At 40.6% G+C, this 17,814-nt stretch overlaps 1 protein-coding gene across 3 annotated transcripts; it reads right to left on the reverse strand.

Annotated features, from left to right (window-relative positions):
• On the reverse strand, positions 1-9,235 carry ZFP62 (ZFP62 zinc finger protein). 3 transcript variants are annotated; one of them, XM_004586167.4, is made up of 2 exons: positions 9,148-9,235; positions 1-3,715 (listed from the first exon to the last, which is right to left on the reverse strand). In XM_004586167.4, the coding sequence occupies exon 2, from the start codon at positions 3,616-3,618 to the stop codon at positions 1,033-1,035; it is 2,586 nt and encodes an 861-aa protein (XP_004586224.2). In that variant the 5' UTR covers positions 3,619-3,715; positions 9,148-9,235; the 3' UTR covers positions 1-1,032. The 3 variants fall into 3 exon arrangements, with proteins under 3 accessions (XP_004586224.2, XP_058512214.1, XP_058512213.1); XM_058656231.1 differs by lacking the exon at positions 9,148-9,235 and adding an exon at positions 9,035-9,119; XM_058656230.1 differs by lacking the exon at positions 9,148-9,235 and adding an exon at positions 8,573-8,618.
• Positions 9,236-17,814: the final 8,579 nt, after the last annotated feature.

Consider the following 17,814-nt stretch of genomic DNA (forward strand, 5'->3'; position numbering starts at 1 on the left):
TTTGAGGAATTTCTTTATTGTAGTTGGCCTTTCCTTGCCATAGCTGTCTAACCTGCATGGCAAAAACAGTGAAACCTGTACAAATATATTCATAAGCTTTTACAACAGACAATACACACATAATACATGGAATCTATACAATAACACATTTCAAAACATTCAAAAACCTAAAAAGATTATTAAGAAACACAAATTTCCTCCTCTCTCTTGCTTACGGGTAGTTAGCCTTTTAGGTGAAAAAATACCCTCCTTCCCAACATTTTTAGTCCTTGGAATCCCTGATTCAATTCTGTCATGTAAGGTGCAAATTCCCTCCATGGAAGAACTTTTCACTGTAGCATAATCTTGTAGATTTACACTTAGATACATATTTGTCAGTGGAAAAGGTTCAATGCAATACTTTTTAAAAATTTTACCCACTCAACTAATGCTATCATAATACTAAATTTGTACTTTTATGAGTGACTGTACCCTATCTCATTAGGTATGTTTCTACTTTGTAAATCCCCACAAAGGAAACCCAAATTTTCTTTTAGAAGTTGCCATCCACCCCATCAAATTATTCAATTATATCAACTTTATACTTCAAGATTACTGTTGATAAATTTATATTCCTTGAAGCCTACCTCTCCCTGAACTTACTTTTAAAGGCCTTCCTTATATTTGTCCCATTCACCAATTTGAAGCTATTTCCTTGTTTTCAATAAAATTTCTTCAAATATGAACTTTCTTAGGGTAACTAAATGCTTAATTCCTTTATTTTTATGTTGTGTCTGCTTATTTTGAATTCTTTCATGTTCCATAATAGATTTTAAAGCTATTATGAATTATGTTATATTCCAAAGAGCTCAGCTGCCTTGACACTGGAGCCTTCCTTGCTATGATTGAAAACCACAGAGAAAGGATAGTCACAGTCATCTAAAATGGTTTCATTTTACTACAAAAATTATAAACCATAAATATAGACCTCAGATATTTTTAAATCTGAACGATTCCACCCTCCAACACTTGAGTTCTTCGAGACTTGTTCATCTACAGAGGGATCCTCATCCTGCTCCCATCCAGAACATTCACTCCCTCATAAGTTCTCATCTGGAATGTGCCACTGTGACTTCCCATTATCACATTCAGAGTTTCCTCTCCAGTGTGTATTCTTTTATGTTTGGTGAGATTTGATCTGATATTAAATGCCTTCCCACACTCATTACATCGGTATGGCTTCTTTCCAGTGTGGATCCTTTTGTGTTGGTCAAGGACTGATCTATAATTGAAAGATTTCCCACACTCACAGTTATAGGGCTGCTTACCTTGGTGTATGCTTTTATGGTTTATAAGACTTGAGTGTGAGATGTATGCCTTCCCACACTCATCACATTCATAGGGTTTCTCACCTGTATGGATCCTTTTATGTACTGTGAGGCCTGAGCTGTTCCTGAATGCCTTTCCACACCTATCACATACGTAGGGTTTCTCACCTGTGTGGATTCTCTTATGTTGAGAAAGGAGTGAGCTGTAACTGAAAGATTTCCCACATTCAATACACTTGAAGGGTTTCTCCCCAAGGTGGATTCTTTTATGGCTCATAAGAGTTCTGCTTGAAAAAAAAGCTTTCCCACATTCATCACATGTGTAGGGTGTCTTACCAGGATGGGTACTTTTATGGTTAATAAGGCTGGAATGTGAGATGTAGGCTTTTCCACACACATCACATTCATAGGGCTTCTCCCCAGTATGTATTCTTTTATGAACTTTAAGGCTTGAGTTGTTTCTGAAAACCTTCTCACATCTGTCACATTCATAGGGCTTCTCTCTAGTGTGTACTCTTTTGTGTTGAGAAAGGAGTGAGGTGTAATTAAAAGATTTCTCACACACATCACACTTATAGGGCTTCTCCCCAAGGTGAATTTTTTTGTGATTTGTAAGTGTTCGGTATGTGATGAAGGCTTTCTCACACTCATCACACTTAAAGGGCTTCTCTCCAGGGTGTATACTTTTATGATTTATAAGGCTAGAGAGTGAGATGTAGGCTTTCCCACATTCTTCACATTTGTAGGGTCTTTCCCCCGTATGGATTCGTTTATGTACTTTGAGGCCTGAATTATTTCTGAAGGCTTTTCCACACTCATTACACCCAAATGGTTTCTCCCTTGTATGAATCCTTTTATGCTGTTCAAGGGCAGAGCTGTAGTTGAAAGATTTCTCACAATAGCTACACTTAAAAGGTTTTTCCCCAAGATGGATTCCTTTGTGATTTTTAAGGCTAGAGCGTGAGATATAGGCTTTCCCACATACGTCACATTTATACGGTTTTTCCCCAGTATGGAGTCTTCTATGGACCTTCAGGCCTGAATTGTTTCTGAAAGTTTTCCCACATACATCACAAACATAAGGTCTTTCTCCAGTGTGAATAGTTTTATGTTGAAGAAGTAGTGAATTATAACTAAACGATTTCCCACACTCCTTGCATTCATGGGCTTTCTTCCCAGGGTGAATGCTTTTATGGACTGCGAGGCCTGAGCTATAGCTGAATGCTTTGCCGCAGATGTCACACTTGTAAGGCTTCTCTCCTGTGTGGATCCTTTTATGCACTATGAGGCCTGAGCTGTTTCTGAAGGCCTTCCCACATTCATCGCATTCATAAGGTTTCTCTCCAGTGTGGATGACTTTATGCTGAATGAGGAGAGAGCTATAATTAAAAGATTTCTCACACTCATCACATTTATAGGGCTTATCTCCAAAGTGTATGCTTTTATGGTTTAAGAGTGTCCTGCAAGTAATGAAGGCCTTTCCACACTCATCGCATTCATAGGGCTTCTCACCTGTATGGATCCTTTTGTGTACCCTAAGGCCAGAGCTGTTACTGAAGGTTTTCCCACAGATGTCGCATTCATAGGGCTTTTCTCCTGTGTGGATCCTTTTGTGGACTCTGAGACCAGAACTGTTCCTGAAGGCCTTCCCACATTCACCACATTCATAGGGCTTCTCCCCAGTGTGTATCCTTTTATGTTGGTCCAAAACAGAGCTGTAATTGAAGGATTTTCCACACTCATCACACTTACAGTTCTTCTCCCCAGAATGGGTGCTTTTGTGGTTGATAAGGCTGGAGTAGGACATGTAAGCTTTCCCACATTCATCACATTTGTACGGCTTCTCCCCAGTATGTATGCGCTTGTGTACGCGAAGGCTGGAGCTGCTACGGAAAGTTCCTCCACAGTCATTACACTCATAGCGCTTTTCCCCAGTATGCATAATTCTGTGTTGAACAAGGCGGGAATTATATTTGAACGATTTCCCACACTCATCACATTGATGTGATTTTTTAACACTGCTCGTTTGCAGCTGTAGATCAGGGTAAAATGTTCCATTAAGGATCTCCACATGCCTGTCTTGCTCAGTGTTTTGCTGTTCTACAATCTGATGTTTGGTGCTTACATAAAGCCTTTTCTCATATGTTTCATCTTCCTGTTCCATCTTAATATTTGCCAAGTTCTTGGTTTTGTCAGTCTTTTCCATTATGTCACCCTTGTCTTCCTTCATTCTTTTTTCCTCAGTCTTTTCCAGTTGTATCTTTTCCTTGCTATCCCAGTCACAAGCTGCACCAAGCTTAGATTCCTGCATGTTATTCTAATGAAATCCTACTTTTGACCACTCTGTATTTCCAACATCTTCATACTTTTCAGTTGTTTCTTCATCTTCAGATCCTTCAAATGTGACACTAAATTTAAAAAAAGAAAAATAAAGATACCTTTTTGCTTTGTTTAGGAGAAACTGGAAGAATCATTTCAAAACTCATACATTCAAATGATCAGTATTTATTGACTATATGCTGTGTGACAGGTGCCCTTTTTAGAGCATTGGGTGTACAAGCAATGGAAATGACAAAATTTCTGCCACTAATATTAAAATGCTAGAGCCCAGGATTTTTCAATGTTAACAGTTTTTCTATTCCTATCTAACCTCTGAGCAAAAGAACAGGATGAATGGACTAAAGTAACGTACAGAACTAAGAGTCATACTCATCAGCCTGCACATTATCTATCACTGAACTGTGAAAAAATAGAGCGGCAGTCTTCTCTGAAGGAAGCAGAAAAATAAGAAAAGCCTTAGGTGCTTTTTTGTTTCTTTTTAATTATGATGTTAGGCACATTTAGCAGACAAGCAAAACTAAACAGAAATCAGCACCTAGACACACATACCAGGAAATCAGTTATAACATCATAAAGGTGGGTGCAGAAAAGGCAAAGTAAACAATTTGAAATTATCTTTAGTTGGTATGGCTTTCTAAACCTTCCCGCTAACATAAATACCAATCCTAGAAAATAAGCAGCCAAAGAACTGTGCAGAGTCCAACCTGCCAGGGAAAGATACTTCCATTCTTAAGAATGAATGGGCTAGGGGCCCAGCAGCATGGCCTAGCAGCTAAAGTCCTCGCCTTGAATGCCCCGGGATCCCAAATGGGCGCCGGTTCTAATCCCGGCAGCTCCACTTCCCATCCAGCTCCCTGCTTGTGGCCTGGGAAAGCAGTTGAGGACGGCCCAATGCATTGGGACACTGCACCTGTGTGGGAGACCTGGAGGAGGTTCCTGGTTCCCAGCTTCGGATCGGCGTGCACCGGCCCGTTGCGGCTCACTTGGGGAGTGAATCATCAGACGGAAGAGCTTCCTCTCTGTCTCTCCTCCTCTCTGTATATCTGACTTTGTAATAAAAATAATAAATCTTTAAAAAAAAAAGAATGAATGGGCTAATTACAGTCAGGGTATATCATAGATTAATAGTAAAAAAAAAAAAAACACTTGTTCGAAAAAGCAAAAACACAAATCATAAGGTAACTGCAAATAATATTGCTTCACTTCAAATACCTAGCTGTAGAACCTTGAGAATATTAACCTTGGGGAAACATTTTCTCTAAAATGAATTCAGTAAGTTTCCTGTAAATACTAATGGAGACAACATGTTTTCAAACATTGAGAGCAATGCATGTCACTTGGTGGCACTACATGCTTGTAATTTTATTATTATAAAACTGTGGTGGAGAATTTTAGGCCAAGATATTGGATCTGGTTCAGAATCTGGGGATAAACCTTATCAAGAAAGATAAATTCCTTCCCAAAGTAGACTTTAAGGTCTAAACAAGTGCTCTTTTGTTCTCTTACAGGTTTTCTGTAAAGGACTATCATTCTATCAACATTCACAATCCACTGACAAACTGACTCTAAGAACAAACAAAACCATTCTAAGCTGGTTATCGCCCAACTTTAAACAATTATATATTTTATGATTAGCCTTAGTGGATATACAGATCACTCCTTCACTGGGTCAGTGCTATGAAATTCTGTTCATTTAACTTAGAAATTCTATATGTAAATACACGAAGAAGTAGGCGGGGCAATAAAAGGTAAAATATACTTTGGAGTGAATAAGAAAAGTTATGCTCCAGTTTATACTCACAGGAATGATGGACTTCAAATAAAAATCTGCCTAACAGAGAAAGCAGGGAATTCAGGTATCATCAGGAAGATAAAATACAATATCACTCAGTGAATTTGAAACTTAAAGCTAACAGAGTTTCATAAAATGTTAAATATAATAATAAGTACTAAATATTAAGACATCATCAGAGGTCATAGGCCATTATTCTGCCTATCTTCATTGCTTTGGACAGAACTACCCAGATCACTTAAATTGTGCAGACTACTGGGTGGGGAAGAGAACTGAGTTTTGAAATTGTAGAAGGTTACTATATTCAGCCAAGAAGACTGATGTGGCACCTGAGTCATCCATTCCCTTTGGACACAAGAAAGGAATTGATGGGATGGGTGTTATAGCAAGCTAAGCCTCTACTATGGACCAAGCATCCCATATAGGCCCTAGTTCGAGTACTGGCTGTTCCACTTCTAATACATCTCCCTGTTAATGGCCTGGGAAGGCATTGGAGGAAAGATGAGGTCCTTGGGCCCCTTCACCCATGTGGAAGATCCTGGCCCTTGGCTTCAGACTAGCCCAACTCGGTTATTTTGGCCATTTGGGGAATGAACCAGCAAATGCAAGTTCTCTTTAACTCTGCCTTTCAAATAAAAATGAAATATTTTTTTAGAAGACTATAGAAAGAAAGAGATCTTCCACCCACTTAATCATTCCAAATGGCCACAATGGCCAGAGGTGGCCTGGTCAGAATCTGGATGCCAGAAGCCTCTTTGAGATCTGCATAGGTGCAGGGGCCCAAAGCCTTAAACCACTCTCTGCTACCTTTCTCAATCATTAGCAGGGAGCTGAACTGCAAGTACAACAGCAGAGGATTAGCCTGTGAAGCCACTGTGCTAGCTCCAAAATAAACCTTATAAGAAAAAAAAAAAAATTACTCCAAAAGCGCACTCTTCTACAGAGAAGACTGGAAAACCTTAACATCCCCTATAAGTTTTGTTTTTCTTTCTAAGGCAGATTTTATTGGAAAGATGGATCAGATTTACAAAGAGAAGGAAAAAAGATCTCTGTCCACTTATTCACTCTCCAAGTGGGTGCAAAGGCCGGAGTGGGTCTCCCTCGCAGGTGCAGGGACCCAACGCTTTGGGTGAAGGAGCTGATAATGTCTGTGGACTTATCACAAGCCAAGAACACCTGCTATCTTGGAGCAACCAAATCCCAATGCTATCTCTCCTTCATGTCTCCCTCCAATTGTAAATGGGTTAATGGGTTGTAAATTGTGGAAGAAGTGCCCCAACCCCAAGGCTGTCTCCTCTTCTCTTTCTTTGTTCAGCTTGGTTATGTTGTTCTTCCTTTTTGGCTCTGTTCAATAATTAACATAGGAAAACCAACTCTAGAGTCTCTTAGTTCCACCCAAGACAGTAATGAACAAAAGCTTAAATATCCTGGCCTTTGCAACAAGAGCTTGCCACCCTGGCTTTTGAGGATGTAAAAGTCTGTATGTCATTAGACAAGGAGCATCATCCTAAAAGCATGGATGATGGCCGCAGTGGAGTTTAATAAAATCATTTCTCCATTAAGCATCTTCTTGTCTGTGCAATCAATCCTGACATCTGGGCCATCCTCTACTACTTCCCCAGGTCACAGGACGGGAGCAGGATGAGAAGTGGAGCTGCCAGAACACAAATCAGCACCCATATGGGATACTGGCACTTGCAAAGTGAGGATTTAGTCACTGAGCCATCGTGCCAGGCCCATCGTGTTTGAAAGCCTGGCCTGAAAGCCCTTCTCCAACCTATTTTCAATACAAACAAAAAAAAACATCTTTATGACCTGGTTACCTTAGTCAAGAGGAGATTCATGGAATTTCATCTACTATTTTCAAATAACCTCTATACTTCCTGTTCACAATCTACCAACAATACTACGAAAAACGCATGCAGATAAGAAACTTCATTTAGTTCCTACCACCCCTGCCTGGAAGAATCAAGAGCCTAAACAACTCATAAAAGAGGAATTAAGATTATCTGGCTGAAACTCATTTCTCATTAATAACAACTGCATCAAGCAACAATTAGCATATACCAGTAGCTAATTTCAATTTCCAGAGTCCAAACATATAAGTATTCTACAAACCAATCTACCAATCACATCTGTACCTTAAAATTTTCAGATCATCACATCTGACTTAAAGAAAAAAAAAATGAAAGAAAATGTGGTTATAAAATGCTTACCAACTCAGAAGCGTACCTAAGGAAATAAACCGTGAATAAAAGAGAAATAAGAGTGGTGACATACAGAGAAAAGAGGTTGGTGCTCTAGTTATTATGGCATATTTATAAATACCAAACTTTTAAGGGTTAACATGAGATGCTTGTATTGCTTAAATGTAAAAATAACAAAGGTGAACTTTCCTTAAAGTAAAATAAATGAACTAGATAGAACATGCTTATATCTGCATAGAAAAAAGATTTCTAGTCATTTTACAAAATTACATGAACAAAGGTGAAAGGTGGCTTGAAGAGTCATGGATAGAATTAGTCGGCTGGGCTAAGACTAGCCATCATCCAGGCAAGTACCAAAAGGAAAAGGCTAGTTTTGACTGTTCTTTCAACACTATACACGAAGCATTATTAATAATTTGGCATCTTTACCAATGTGCCAGTAACTGCTTGGCTTAATGCAAAATAAAACTCATTTTATGATCGACTCCCTTCTTTCAAAGCCCTCATCTTATACATCAGTGTGCAAATGAGGAAACAAATTGGAAGCAACCCATAATTCCCTGAATAAACCTTACAAATTACAGCACATCCCAATAATGGCCAACCTAATACTATGGCACGTAAACTAAGTGCCCTATCATCTAGAATGCAGGGATGGGAAAGGAAAAAGGGGCAGATGTAACGTTCTCTACCATCTGCGTTTTAAAAAGAGAAACAATGGTATTTACATTTCCCTGGATTTGCTAACAAGATCCTGGAAAAATACACTTCAAATCTGCAAAAACAGTTACCTAAGGACGTGGAACCTGCGATAACCGCTGAGTGGAAAGTAACTTTTTGTGTTTTTCATATCAGAACCATAAGAATGTATCACATATTTTAAAAAGAGCCAGGTGCTTAAAAAAAAAAATAGTCTTGCTGGCTACCTCAGGAGCTCTCTTGCAACGCAGCAGCCGCGGCTACTCCCCACCTTCACAGGCTACCCCACCTTCCTCTACCGATCCACTCCTCCTCCTCAGCTTGCAGAAGCACCGCTGCGCGCTACACCTGCGAGCCTTCCCGGGACAAGTTAGCATCACCGCCCAGGAGAGGGGTGGGGAGGTCGAAGCCAGGCTCCGCTGGAATTCCCTCTCAAACAGCAAGGCAAAATCGCTACCGGGGCAGGAAAGCGGGGGTAGTTTAAGGCGCCGGCTTTCAGAGTCCACTTCCTTCCAGACCCGCTAAAAGTGGGGAAACACAGAGCAAGGCCACAGCGCTTTTCGGAATCCTAACCGGCCTTAACGCTCCCCTGGCCAGCTCGGAAGGCCGAGGCCTGCGTGGAGCACAAGCTCAGAGCTAGGCCCCTCCATGGTTCCCTCGGCTCGCGCGTCCGGAGACAAGATCCCTACCGGCTCCCAGGTCCCGCCCGGGGCTGCAGGAGCAGCCGGGACCCGCCTAGGAGGGAAGGGCGTGGCAGGCACGGGCGCGGGGCGGAAGCGCGGGCAGCCGCGGACTCACGTACTGGTGTTGCCGGCGCCGCGGGAGCACGGACAGTGGCGGGACAAAAGCTGGGACGGCCCGGCCGGAAAAAACGGTTCAGGCCATGGGGCACTTCCGCGCCCACTCTGGGACGCTGGAGGACCGACTCTATGGTCTGGCTGCGTTGGACTCGGCGTGGGTGTGGGGTGGGGACGCTTCCTACCAACGCTGTTTATGCACTTGCCCAAGCCGTGGTGCGCCTGGGCGCAAGCCCGAGAAACTCGAGAAGCTTCTTATTTCCCGCGGTAGAATGGAGAGGGACACGGGTCATGGAGTGGCTCGCAAGAAAAATAGCTAACGCCCTGGCTTCGGACCTGAATAGAAAATGAGGCTGAGGGATCCGAGGAGAGGGCTGTAGACAAGGGCCTTTCCTCCTTGGTCGGATGGAGCCGGCCAATGGAGCGGCCTGTGGATGCCCGGGTCAAGTCCCTGGCCCGTGGGGACACAGCATCCAAACCCAGGTTATGAATTGACTCAAAAACTACCTCCTCCCCTTTTTACTCTCAGTAACATAAGCATCTTCCATGTGCAGTTTAAACAGTGCATACGGAAGGAAGTCAAAAAATTCGCCTAAATTTAAATTAAAAATAGGTCTATTTTATGCAGAAAGAATTTAGAGATCATTTATACCAGAAACCTCCAGAAATTTAGTAGAAGTAAATATTCTGAAGACAGCATACATAGATCTCAAATATTTTGCGCCAAAGTAAACGTTTCAATTCCATTTTCCCCATTTCTATTACAGGAAGCGACGACTGGGAGCCGGCAACAGAGCAGTGAGAATTAAACATGCTGCAAGGGAGCCCTGTGGTAGGCGGGACAGCCTGCCAGGAAGCAGGCAGCACAGCCAAGACCATTGCCAAGGGTTCCCCTGGGGATACAGCGTGCCATGTCCTCATGATCTTCCACACGGGCCAAGCAGGCAGAGAGCGATCTCCCACAACTTCCACCTCACACTCCAACTCTAGGCATCCCAAGTGCCCGCTTGCTCTCTTGCACCCCGCAGGCTCCAAGGACAGAGCTAGCCCCTGAACGTGGCCCATGTGTGTCTGTATCCTCACCCTGTGTTCACTGCTTGAGTGAGTCAGCAAGACGTTAATGCTACGATGTTTTGTATTTCTAATTTGTATATGTTCAAGAGTTCCAGGAGAGGCGGTGCTCGGCAGTAATGGAATGTGGACACCGAAGCCAGGGAAAGGTGAATGTTTACAGTTCTGTAAATTTTTCCAGGTTGTTTGCTGTGTGTCTCTTAGAATACTTTATATTGCTGGAGAAGCTGGAACATAGGTCTTCCGCTCAACAGATGAATTTCACGATAATGACCATTTGTTCCTCTCTGGGTTTCGATTCAGACTGGATTGTCACTGTGACTTTTCATTTGCTAATTGCTAGAGGACATTTCCATTGCCAAGCTTGGTTAATCAAGACTCCTTAGTACAATCTAGGCTTGTCTGGTATGATCTATCTAGCACCCTGCAACAGCTGTTTATGTGTATCATAACATTGTAGGAATAAGCAATGATAGTTTAGTATTTGATTGCCAAAGTATTTTTAAGTTTTTTGGGGACCTACTTCTATTCCAAAGTAGAGATCGCACAATGCAGTTTTATAGGCGTAGGCTATATCTCTCTCCATCTGCTCCTGCTTCCCTCTCCATTTTCACCTCGCACTACTTGTCCCCATGTTATCACAAAAGCACAGTCACTCAGTTCACAGTTAGAAGCTTAACTTTATTTTTTTAAGTTTAAGATCCGTTGTTGTTGTTGTTGTTGGAAAAGTAGATCTACAGAGGAGATACAAAGAGAAAGATCTTCCATATGCTGGTTCATTCCCCAAGTAACTGTAATGGCCAAAGCCAAACTGATCTGAAGCCAGGAGCTTCTTCTGGGTCCCCCTCATTGATGCAGAGTCCCAAGGCCTTGGGCCGTCCTCCACTGCTTTCCCAGACCACAAGCAGGGAGCCCGTGGGCACACAGCATCCACAGCAGCTGGGGCACAAACCGGTGCCCATAAGCGATCCTGGTGTGTGCAAGGTGAGGATTTAGTTACTGAGCCATCACACCATGTCCAAACTTAACTTTACTGCATCTTGACATGGTAAGTGTAGAATGATGTTAAGTTGTTTTTGACTTAGCAAAATTATACAAATATATTATAAAATTTAGCAATTCTCATACACAAAGTAAAATGCTTTGTTAATGTTATTAGAAGGATACACATTAACCTATATGTCTTAAGAGGGCCCGGCGCAGTGGCCTAGCAGCTAAAGTCCTCACCTTGAACGCCCCGGGATCCCATATGGGCGCCGGTTCTAATCCCGGCAGCTCCACTTCCCATCCAGTTCCCTGCTTGTGGCCTGGGAAAGCAGTTGAGGACGGTCCAATCCATTGGGACCCTGCACCTGCGTGGGAGACCCGGAAGAGGTTCCAGGTTCCTGGCTTCGGATCGGCGCAGCACCAGCCCGTTGCGGCTCACTTGGGGAGTGAATCATCGGATGGAAGATCTTCCTCTCTGTCTCTCCTCCTCTCTGTATATCTGACTTTGTAATAAAATAAATCTTTAAAAAAAAAAAAAAAAAGAGGGCCTGAAGAGCAAAAATCACCTAGAATAAAAATAACCTAAATTAAAATTACTTGTCTAGGCTTCCCAGTGGTCATTCTCATTACACACTATACTTAGTTGAGCAGAACGTCCCAAATCTACTGTAAATCCTTATCCATCCTTCTGGCTACTTAGAGAAATCCAGTCTTCTGACCATAGTGGCAATGAGGCAGGAATCAGTCAGGATAGGGGAAAGCAAAAATCAAAGAGGAAAGTTCCAGAATTGTAAAAGTTAAAACTTTACTGTTTATCCTAACAGCAGCTTTTAATCTGCATCTGCAGTGTGAATTCCTCTAGAAACCTGTGAGGATTGGCCAAATGGCCTATTACTATGCAATAAGGTGGCATTTGACTAAATTAAATGTAATTAAAAGTTCAGATTCTCAGCCTTGCTATTCACATTTCAAGTGCTCAAAAGCTACATAAACTTCACAACTGTTCAGGAGCAACTCCAGGAGAATCCACTCCTAGTCCTTAAGTTGTGCTTAACCCCCAAGATTCTCTGCATTTCCTTAGGAGTTGGCTGCCAGTCTGCTGCAGGACAACACTGGCCCAGCCTTCCTACAAGGCATGAAGTCCTGTCTTGGAGCCCAAATTAGTAAAATTAAATAACTAACTAAATAAATAAACAAATGCTACAATGACACTCCTATTTCTTCTACTTACCCAAGAAAAAGAAGGTGCATGTACACACACACACACACACACACACACACACACACAACTATATAGTTGATGCCAAAAACCATCAGGTATATATAGCAATATATATCATTTGAACTACTAAAAATGTGTTTTACTGAGAGTTGTACTTTTCTTGCTGGAGATGGCTGGGACCTAGGTTCTTCTTCCCCAAAAGAGGATTTCAGACATGAGACAGGTAACCAGGAAACATGATAGTGTTGCTTGTGGGGCCTGACAAGCATTTCAGCTAAAAATGAGAGCCCAGTTCTGCCTTTAGAAACAGGAAAGAAAAAAAAAATTCCATCCGAGGCTCACATTTCATTTCTGTTGGATACTATTGCACTAAAAAACCAATAGGTGGAGCAGTAATATTGTACTGGAGTTTACCCTTGTTTTGAGGTTTATCTGCCCCCTTCTAGAATGGTTTAAATATGAATAAATATTGAGCCATACTCAAAAGAACTTAGTTCCAAGACCATTTCAAACCATTTAATATGGTCACAAGTTTACTTCAAAATAAAAATTCCCTTCCCAATAGTACAAAAGCAACTCACTATGTAAAATTTGGAAAGGTGAAACTTTAGAAAAAGTATTTCTTTGCCATGCTGTTGTTGGGTGGAAGCCACTATTAGCATCGGGTAGTTTTCCTTGTCTATCAGCAATTAGAGCATTTGCAGATAGGTGTCATTTTTATGCAGCAATTTGCTAATAATATACTCATGCATTAGCATTTTTCTGCTGCTACAGTGATTGTGTGTGTGGTAAAGGGAACTCTGACACATTGTTAATGTTATATTGTTAATGTTATATAATATGTTAACTTACTCATATGGAAAACATTCTGGAGGTTCCTCAAAAAACTAAAAATAGATTGAGGTAGGCATTTGATTTAATAGTTAAGACACCATTTAGGGATGACATAGTGCAAAGCACATTAAGCTGCTGCCTGGGATGCTGGCATCGCATCTCACATGGGTTCTGATTGACGCTGCAGCTGCTCCACTTCTAATGCAGCTCTCTGCTAATGCTCCTGAGAGCAGCAGAATATAATCCAACTCCTTGGGCCCCTACATCCTTGTGTGAAATCTGGATGAATTTTCTGACTCCTGCTTTCAGTTTGATCTGGATTAGCTGTTGTAACCATTCAAATGGAATGGGTAGAAGATCTCTCTCTCTCTCTCTCTCTGTAAGTTTTCTGTGAAATGACATAGATATTATAAAAAATTGTGTCATTTGCAATGCCTGCATATCATATTCATTGCATCACTATTCACAATAGCCAAGATACATTATAAACCCAGATGTCTGTCCATCAACAGTGAATTAGATAAAGTAAATTTGGAATATACTCACAAAGCAATATTTTTCTGCCATAGAAAAAGAAATCTTCACATTTGCAGCAAACTAGAAGGAACTATAGGTCATCATATTAAATGAAGTAAGACATACAGAGAAAGACAAACACCACGTTTTCACGTTCATATGTGGCAGTTCAAGCAAATAGTTAATGTGAACTTAGATCAGTGACTAATGGGAAGAAGCTAGAGGGAAATGAACAACAGGACTGAAACAGCTTCTGATATAAATGTATTCTAGTATTTCACAGCACAGTGAGTTGACTATAATTCAAAAGAATGCATTTATACTGTACATAATTAGAACAGAGGAGCTGGTAGACTTAAAACACATATAAAAGATAAGGAAATGGAGAGTTTCATTGGTTCTTTGTTTCATGCTGAATATATACTGCCCTGTATCCCATACAAATATACAAACAGTATATGATAGTAATTTTAAATTAAACTCTAAATGATAAAATACAAAATGTTTTTGCAACATAAGAGAAAAAAATCTGTAAATAAAACCAATGTATAACCCAGCAATTCTGTTACATGTAATCCCACTAACACATGCCTATCAAAAGGAATTCAGAACATCATGTTGAAGAGTCATCTAACTGTATTGTTCAGTAGCAAAGTCGTGTAATCAAATTATGTGTCTACCAGTGGTAAGAAAAAGAATAAATCAAGAAAATGTGATGTGTATATATAGATATGTTTATATTATTAATACGTAAAAGGGATGAAACTCTCCAATTTTCACTAGGAATGGCAATGGAGGACATTATATTAAATAAAATAAGGCAGGCACAGAATGCAAAAAATCACATCTAGTCGCTTATGCTTAGAAGGTAAAATCTTAATCTCATAACAAAGAGTAAAATAGTATCAACCACAGCCTAGGAAAGATGTAGGGTGGAGAGACGAAGAGAAGATTATTAACAGGAAAAGGAGCTTAGTTATATAAAAGGAATACTTCCTAAGCTCTCTAGTGTAAGCATGGTCGACAACAATTAATTGAATATTTCAAAATATCTCCTTGAGTATTATCTTGCCAGCATTAAGAAATGATAAAAGTTGGAAGTGCTAAGTGACACTTACCCTGATCTGATCATTACACATTATATATCTTTACTAAAATTTATTGAAGCTTTTAAATATATACAATTACTATATCATTTTTTAAAAGATTTATTCATTTTATTACAGCCAGATATACACAGAGGAGGAGAGACAGAGAGGAAGATCTTCCGTCCGATGATTCACTCCCCAAGTGAGCTGAAACGGGCTGGTGCGTGCCGATCCGAAGCCAGGAACCTGGAAACTCTTCCGGGTCTCCCACGCGGGTGCAGGGTCCCAATGCATTGGGCTGTCCTTGACTGCTTTCCCAGGCCACAAGCAGGGAGCTGGATGGGAAGTGGAGCTGCCGGGATCAGAACCGGCGCCCATATGGGATCCCGGGGCTTTCAAGGCAAGGACTTTAGCCGCTAGGCCATGCTGCCGGGCCCAATTACTATATCGTTCTAAAATAGAAACAGTTCTTTAAAAAGATTTGTTTTGTTTACCTTCTAGTCATTTCTCTTAAATCTGTGCTTAATGAAGCAATTTTACATTCTAAAATTAAATTTTTCTGTTTTTCAAGATATGCTATCTTTTCGTTCCTTGATGTCATTACTCATGATCCTTTCCTGCCTTGCTTACAGCTTCTTAGCTCCAAGGATCAGCTCAGATGTTTCCTCTGCTCAAATCCTGCTGGATCCTGCTCAGATGGGTGGGTTTTTCTGTGTTTCCAGCACCTAGCACACATCCCTCTCAAGCTTGTGGTTCATTTAATGGACACAAGTTGATGATTTACTGCTGTGAGCCCTGTGCTCTTAGAGGCCAGGGTTCCTGATTCATATCTGTAATCTCAGCAGAGTGCACAAATGACCTTACAGTCAGCTTTTTGTTTAGCTAATTTGTAGACCCTCTTTAGGATAAATCACATGCTAGCAAACAAAAATCAAGATATTTAAAATTATAGTAAGTATTTTCTGACCACAGTGAAATAAACCTGGAAGTTAATATCAAAAGCAAGAATTCATTCTACAGACTCCTTTCTAAACATTTAAGGATAAAGCTTTTTTAAAAAAGATTTATTATGTTTTTATTGGAAAGGCGGATATACAGAGAGGAGGAGAAACAGAGAGGAAGATCTTCCGTCCAATGGTTCACTCCCTAAGTGGCCTCAACAACTGGAGCTGAGCCGATCCAAAGCCAGGAGCCAGGAGCTCTTCCGGGTCTCCCACACAGGTGCAGGGTCCCAAGGCTTTGGGCCGTCCTCGACTTCTTTCCCAGGCCACAAGCAGGGAGCTGGATGGGAAGCGGGGCCCTCGGGATTAGAACTGGCGCCCATATGGGATCCATGCACGTACAAGGCGAGGACGTTAACCACTACACTATCGCACTGGGCCCAGGATAAAGCTTTATATCTAATACATTTTACAAAAAGTTTTTGAAATGAAGGAATTTTTTAAAATTTTTGACTTTACAGAAAATTTGCAAAAAAAAAGTGTTTCCTACTTCACCCATTCACTGATTCACTTGCTAGTAACATATTTTTTTTAAGTTAAATAGGCATTTTGGTTTTTTTTAATATAAAGAGAACAGATTTTACATGTTTCATAGATATAATTGTTTTTAAAACTTAATTTTACTTGAAAAAGTTACAAAGGGTGTAGGTTACAGAAAGAGGTGCAGGAAGAGTTACAGAGAGTTACAGAGAATTACAGAGAGACGGGGATGAGAGAGAAAAAAGAGAGAAGGTAAGACAAATATTCCATTGTCTGGTTCACTCCGCAGATGGACAAAATGGCCACAGCTGGGCTGTTCCAAAGCTTCTTCCGAGGCTTCTGTGAATTTTCCGTGGCTCAAGGCGTTGGGCCATCCTCTGCTGCTTTCCAAGGTCATTGACAGGGAGTTGGATCAGAAGCAGATCAGTGGGGCATGACTGATGTCCATATGGGATACCACAAGTGGAGGATTAGCCTAACACATCAACACACCAGCCTCATAGCTACAGTTCTGAGACAATCATACTTTCATAGGTTTGTTTGTTATAACTACTATAATTAATAAATTAACACTAATAGGATATTATTAATTAACATTATTTGTGTTGTATAGTTATGTTTGACAATGCCTGATGTACTATACTCACAATTATAATCTCATTTAGAATAGTTTTGTTTTTGTTAAAAAAAAAACTCCTATATTTTACTGGTTTATCCCCTTCTTCCACCTATCTCAGGCCATTGGTAATTAGTACTTTTTGTTTTTAATTATTATTATTATTGTATATAGTTTTTCCTTCTCTTGATACTATGCAGCTAGAATCATGCTGTATATAAACTCATTCTGGCTGCTTTCACTTAATAACATATGAAGACATTTTAAAAAACCCATGGGAAAGATAAAATTGAAGTTTATTTCGTTGTGAAAATACTTACATACATGCATTTTATAATGTACATTTTATATCTTCCTTTTGAAGATCTTGCATATAGTTAAGTTTCCTGTATGCCCTTTTGAGATTTGATGCCTCATTTCTTCTTGTCAGTGAGCATATTTCAGTGTAGGAATGTACCAATTTATTTATCCCCCAAAAGAAGAAATGTTAGCCACCCAAATTTTGTTCTAAGTAAATTAGCTATAAGCATTTGTGTCTAAGTTTTGGATGGGCTTTCAGAAATAGACTTCTATCTTCCATTCAGCTCCATTTGCTAGCCCAGACCTGAAAACATATCTTTCAGCTCTATCTGCTAGCCCGGACCTGAAAATATATCTGTATCCAGCATTTTCCTGCCACACCCAGAACAAAGTTCTCACTCCACTGCAACCGCCTTTGCTTCTCAGAAACAAGAGGTTTACAATAAATGCTATGACTAAAAGAAAGTCCAAAGTTCCCATACTCCTAGCACTCAGCCATGTTCACGGAGGGGATACAGACTATGAGAACAGCACAGTTTTTCATCGGCTCATGCTGA

This window comes from Ochotona princeps, chromosome 28, assembly GCF_030435755.1.
Source record: "Ochotona princeps isolate mOchPri1 chromosome 28, mOchPri1.hap1, whole genome shotgun sequence".
NCBI classification, from domain to species: domain Eukaryota; kingdom Metazoa; phylum Chordata; class Mammalia; order Lagomorpha; family Ochotonidae; genus Ochotona; species Ochotona princeps.

Excerpts from the sequence above, each read along its gene's own strand:
- ZFP62 (XM_004586167.4), bottom strand. The coding sequence starts at position 3,618 with ATGCAGGAATCTAAGCTTGGTGCAGCTTGTGACTGGGATAGCAAGGAA.